The sequence below is a fragment of the Rana temporaria genome, chromosome 4 (assembly GCF_905171775.1).
Source record: "Rana temporaria chromosome 4, aRanTem1.1, whole genome shotgun sequence".
Taxonomy (NCBI): domain Eukaryota; kingdom Metazoa; phylum Chordata; class Amphibia; order Anura; family Ranidae; genus Rana; species Rana temporaria.
In genome coordinates this window covers 87,923,454-87,929,453 of record NC_053492.1, presented here as the reverse complement: position 1 = coordinate 87,929,453, position 6,000 = coordinate 87,923,454, and the positions used below count along the sequence as shown (strand labels likewise).

Genomic DNA, 6,000 nt, shown 5'->3' with positions numbered 1-6,000 from the left:
TGCCCATCTGCCTGTCCGTGCCATTCTGTCGAATGTGTGTGCGGCGGTCCTTAAGTGGTTAAAGGGCTATCAAGAGATGCCATTAAGGGGGTAATTTATTTGCATTGTTTTGGTCTTAGCTTGTCTATGGTCTTCTTAACCAGTGCTCTGTGAATGGGAAAAGGACAAGGTCCCAACAACCTTTGCGACTGTCGACTTGTAGTTCTTAATTAGGGTTGCCACCTTGTCATAATGCTTAACCCAAACACTTTAGCGGTGCACATTTTTTTTGCAGTATACACTATAGTGGGGGTCAGCACCCCGTTGATCGCGGTCCACCTGTCGATACCTGCAGGTGACAGGTTGACTACTAACAGGTTCTTGCGCCATAGACCCCCCACATTCTAGGTGCCAGTTCTTGTCTTCCTCCCAGCCTCCAGACTCCTCCGCTGCGCTTTCTATGTCCCCGTCCCTGTCTCTCTATCCCTCCTGCTGAACTTTTTAAGTTAAACCACGAATGATTGGTTGCTAGGACACAGGGTGGTCCTAAGCAACCAATCACCAGCTTACTAATATGAAAATTGACTCTGCCAGCCCCCGCCCTCCATCCAGAACTGTGCTGCCTCCCGGTCTCCTGTGGAAACAGGTAAGACACTGCTATGGGAGGAAAGGGGGGTCAGAAGTTACTGCTATTGGGGGGTGATGAGGGGAAAAGACACGACTGTGTGTGTGTGTGTGGGGGGTGATGTAAAGGGGGCAGAGGACACTGATATAGACAGGGTCACCCCCATTCCAGTGTCCTCGACTTCACATCACCCCCCAGACTGAACCCTGCATTCTGAGCCTAATACACTCCTGAACCCTGCATTCTGAGCGCAACCCACTCCTTAACCCTGCATACTGAGCGCAAAACGCACCCCTTAACCCTGCATTCTGAGCGCAACGCACTCCTTAAACCCTGCATTCTGAGAGCAATGCACTCCTTAACCTTGAATTCTGAGCATAATGCACTCCTTAACCCTGCATACAGCATTTAATACACTCCTTAACTTTGCATTCTGAGCGTAACACACTCATTCCTGCATTCTGAGCGAAATGCACTGGTGAACCCTGCATTCTCTGCATAGCGCACTCCTAAATCCATTGTCTTTTAATACTTGATTCATTTTTGTTCTGAATATTTTATCCAAATGCGGTTATCTTTGACTTCATTAGTGTTGTTCAAGTAAATCTCCATCTCTCGAAGGTTGCCTACCCCTGCACTATAGGATTGTAAAAGGCCTGCGACACCTTTGGGTGCCCCAAGAAGTGTAGTAATGCGGTGCACACAGTGGGTGTGGCCAAATTGTGTTAATGATGAGTAGAACTTAAGGGGCATAGTTTAATCAAACAAGGTCAGTCTGTCCCCCAGTACAACTGGAGTCAGGGACTATACCCCCACACACTTCCATGTATACTGACCCCACTCTAGGAGAAGGAGATCCCTTAACAGGAGGAGAGCATGGCAATGATTAGAAGGGACCCATTCAGGAATACAGACAAAACAGGAAAATCCCCATCCAGGAACCCCCCTGCATCCAGTTAAAGGAGGCCCTTGAATAAAAGGACTGCAGGGAGTGATCAGAAGGGAACCCCCACCCAGGAATACAGGAGCTTTCATCCTTCCCAACTCTAGATAAGAAAGAACCACAGGTAAGAGGACTGCAGGGGGGTGATCAAATGGTACCCCCATCAAGGAATACAGGAATTCCCATACCCCCATCTGGGAGGACTGCAGTGGGGTTATAAGAGGAAACCCCCAATAAGGAATACAGGAACTCCCCTCCCTCCCCACTTGGATTAAAGAGCCCCAGCTAGGAGGACTGCAGGGGGCGATAAGAAAAGACCCCAATCCAGATTTACAGGAACTCCCCTCCCTCCCCCTTCTAGTTAAACAGACAACAATGAATATGTTTACCTGCAAAAAATTATATATATATATATATATATATATATATATATTTTTTTTTTTTATAAGCGTGAAAACATCCTTTAAAACAGTGGTTCTCAACCTCAGTCCTCAAGTACCCCCAACGGGCCATGTTTTCAGATTTTCCTTTGCACTGCTGCTTTAATTCAACATCAATGACATGGTATTGATAGGAACTACCGTATTTATCGCGGTATAACGCGCTCCCGCGTATACCGCGCACCCCTAATGTTGCCCCCGAAATTCCTGTAAAAAAAAAAAAGTTATATGATTTTATTACTTACAGTTTTGGTGTCTTCCCAGCGTCCATCGTCCAGTACGGCGTCCGTCTGCAGCCTCGATGGTGTCCTCCCGGCTTCTCCAGCGCGCGCCTCACGTTGAGTCCCCGCTTCCCGTGCTCAGTTCGAACGCCTCCGCCCACATATACCGAGTGCAGTACACTCGGGTACATTCGGCAAGGCTCGGCTTAGCTCGTGCTCTGTGACGTTTATGCGTGAGCACGAGCGAAGCCGAACCTGGCCGAATGTACTGCACTCGGTATATGTCGGCGCAGGATTTCAAACATAGCGCGGGAAGCGGCTATCGGCGTATATCGCGCACCCACGATTTCCCCTTATTTTAAGGGGAAAATAGTGCGCGACATACGCCCATAAATACGGTATTTTATCTAAGGGAAGTTCCCAAAACATGGCCCATTAGGGGTGATTGAGGACTGAGGTCAAGCATAGCTCCCAACTGTCCCTGATTTCAAGCAATGTCCCTCTGTCCCTCATTTTGGTCTGGTTAATATAGCTGTATACAAAATGCATTTTTTATCCATCAGAAAGTGTTTTCCAGCGCTAAACCTTTCATCTGATTTCTAAATTGCTGCATTTGTAAATTGCAAAAACCAATATAAAGGAATAGTAGTGGTAAAAAAAAAGCATTTGCGGGTTTAGCCAATCTTGTTTTTTTTGTTGTAAAATTCTCCTTTAAGGGGCGTGGAAAGGGGTGTGTGCTTTACCTGCATACTTTTGCTGATAGGTGTCCCTTATGTCAAAAAATTGTGAGGTATGGGTTGAGAACCATTGCTTTAAAGTTGTTGCATACCTCTCATTGTCACTTTTACATATAGGTAAGCCTATAAAGCTTACCTATATGCACTGTAAATATCTCCTAAATGTGCACAGTTTAGGAGATATTTACCTAGTAGTGCGCCAATGAAGGAAGAGCGGCGAAGATAGACGTGGAAACAGCATGGGCTTCTTTTGCAGGTAGGATTGCCACCTGTCCGGGATTCACCCTGGACAGTCCGGGTTTTGAATCATATGTCCGGGTTTCAGACGGAGTGAAACCTGGACATATTATTTAGACTTGGCTGTGGCTCCCCAAGTTACCAAGATAGTCGCACACACTGATCTGTTAAAAAAAAACAAATCTGTTGCCGTTGGGGAGCTGCGGGCCACTGTCATGGTGGCAGGTTTGACATCACTGGGGGGCAGGGTGATGATGTCAGCGTGAGCTATTTGGCTACACCTAAAGCTCGCTATGCTTCTTGGGGCACCTAAAGGTTTCATAGGCTTCTAAAGTGTTCAGGTTTGGCTTATTTACAGGTAAGTGCCACATAATGGGCTAGTATACGATGCATACTAGCCCATTATGCTTTTACTTTGCTGGGGGGAAAAAAGAGGATGTAAAATCCGAATAAAATAATGTCCCTTGCATTGTTTACAGATGCATCACCAATGCAGATAAACAGGCAGCCAATGACACCCCCCGTCTACCAATAATCTGCAACTCCTCGTGACTTCTTTACACTCTGCCTAGCGTGACAGAAAAGCAGATATGGCCCAGCAACATCCCCACATTGAACACCATTGGCTAAACCTGTCTAGGATGGTCACATGACGTCGTGGTGGGCGTCACATGTCGGCGACTACATGCCGGAAGAGGCGTGTAACTACCGCGCCTCCTACTAACGCCTGATGTCCGAACAAGTTTTGTTTCTGTGATTTTGGGTAACTTTCTCGTCTCTGCAGACGGTGATGGGAGAGACTGAGGTGTAATACGCGGCGGCCATGGATGAGGAAGACACGGTACGTAGGCTGACGTCATCTAGAGGCGCCTGGTGCAGGTCACGTGGTCACCTCACGCCTCTCCTACTGGAGGAGTGACTGAGGATGCATGGTGTGTCCTGTCAGTGAGGAGAGGAGAAGGAGGTTGATGTGTAGACAGTGTGTGTACAGAATGTACAGTTCTCACAGAGCTCTGATGTGAGAGGGGAAGGAGGGTGAACTTTGTGTCATAAATCATTCTGTGTTTAATTCCACCATTCTACACATCCCTGGAGACACATTCCACCACCCCTCTTTCCTCATACAATGTCCTCATTATTTCCCTAATTATATGAATGTTATCTATGGCTCAAAACAGCGCAGTGCTCCCTTTTTATAAAGCCTCTTATTAGAACATAGAAGAACACTGGAATATACTGTCTCAGTGTCATATAATCAACATTAAAGGGGTTGTAAAGGTAAATGTTTTTTTTTACCTTTAATGCATCCTATGCATTAAGGTGAAAAAACATCCGACGGTACTGCCCCCCCCCCCCCCGAACCCCCGTTTTACTTACCTGACCCCTCGAAAGTCCCGCGCGCGTCCTCGTGATCCTCTTCGGTTCCCAGCCTGGCCGTTGATTGGCTAGGCTGGACGGGTTGATAGCAGCGCAGCCATTGTCTGGCACTGCTGTCAATCACATCCGATGGCGCGCCGGGGGCGGGGCCGAGTGACACAGTCGGCGGCTATGCCCGCCGCTGTATCACGGGAGCGCGCCCGCAAAAGCTTTCCACCATGCGAGCTCGCTCGCATGAAGTTGGAAAGCTTTTTGCGAGGAGGAGCCGAGACAGCCGCCGAGGGACCCCAGAAGACCGGATTCGGGGACACTCTGTGCAAAACGAGCTGCACAGTGGAGGTAAGTATAACATGTTAGTTATTTAAAAAAAAAAAAAAAAAAATTCTGCCTTTAGTATTCTTCTAACCACTTCCTTACTCTGCCTATTCTGGCACTCCACTCCTAGATTCAAAAATCATAATTTCTCTTCCGTACATGGACGGACACAGCAGCAATCTTGACAGTAGGGTATTAGTCTTCTATTAGGAGAGGACTAGGCAGAAAAAGATGTTAAAGACACACATCAAAATTGTACAGTACTGCCCAGGGGGTGGTCCCTCTAGGTACAACCCCTCTCCCTGCATGCAACAGCTCAGTTTTCTTCTGCCTAGCATAGGAGAAAGACCTGGCTGCCTGTGGGCCCATTGTCTTGGAGATTTTTCTGTTTTCTTTTCTACCTTTTTGTTCCTGAGATCTACTATCAACTGCCCACTGGGTGACAGGCTGGACGTCAGATCCTTGTAGTCAACCCCTCCCCCCCCCCCCAGGTTCGGCCAATCGAGCGTGTGAAGGCCTCTAGCTACGCGCTGGGTTGGCCATGACATGCCCCGTTGCTCCAGGGGTGGCCGGTGAGCTACATGCTCCTGGGCACACACATGATTGGGCTACGTGTCCGTGTCACAGTGTGCCAGGGCCGACAGCCACACCATAACCGCACAAGCGATGGGTCTGTCAGGGATGCTCCCAGCGAGTCCTCGCAGGACGGGTAAGTAGCAGCCCCTGCTACGGCAGGATGGCACGGCTGGGCATTCCCGGGTCAGACCCTCCGAGACTTTGGTTAGGTCCTGAACACTCAGAAGTCTGTGTTGGTACCGATTCAACGCCTCGAATACCTGGGATTGGTTCTGGATTCCTTAGAGGCAAGAGTTTTTCTCCTTGTTGAAAAATTACAGACACTGCGGTGTAGCTGTTGGCGTCAGAGATGGTTGTTGATCCGCTTTTGCATGCGAGTCCTGGGTCTCATGGTAGCCTGCTTCGAGGCGGTCCCTTATGCTCAATTCCACACTCGAGTGTTGCAGAGGGATTATCTGTCAAGTTGGGACAAATGCCCATCGTCCCTGGATTGTCTAATCTGGGTGAGCCACCGGGTCAGGGCCTCTCTGATTTGGTGGCTGACATCACG

The 6,000-nt window shown here is 48.5% G+C and overlaps 1 protein-coding gene across 2 annotated transcripts in view; it reads left to right on the top strand.

Annotated features, from left to right (window-relative positions):
- Nucleotides 1-3,828: 3,828 nt before the first annotated feature.
- The window catches only part of TAF1B (TATA-box binding protein associated factor, RNA polymerase I subunit B), a 187,738-nt gene continuing 185,566 nt past the window's right edge, over nt 3,829-6,000 (top strand). For both annotated transcript variants that reach the window (XM_040348618.1, XM_040348619.1), the window contains exon 1: nt 3,829-4,023. In XM_040348618.1, the coding sequence (XP_040204552.1) occupies nt 4,006-4,023 (18 nt within the window). In that variant the 5' untranslated portion in view covers nt 3,829-4,005. The remainder of the gene's footprint in view (nt 4,024-6,000) is intronic.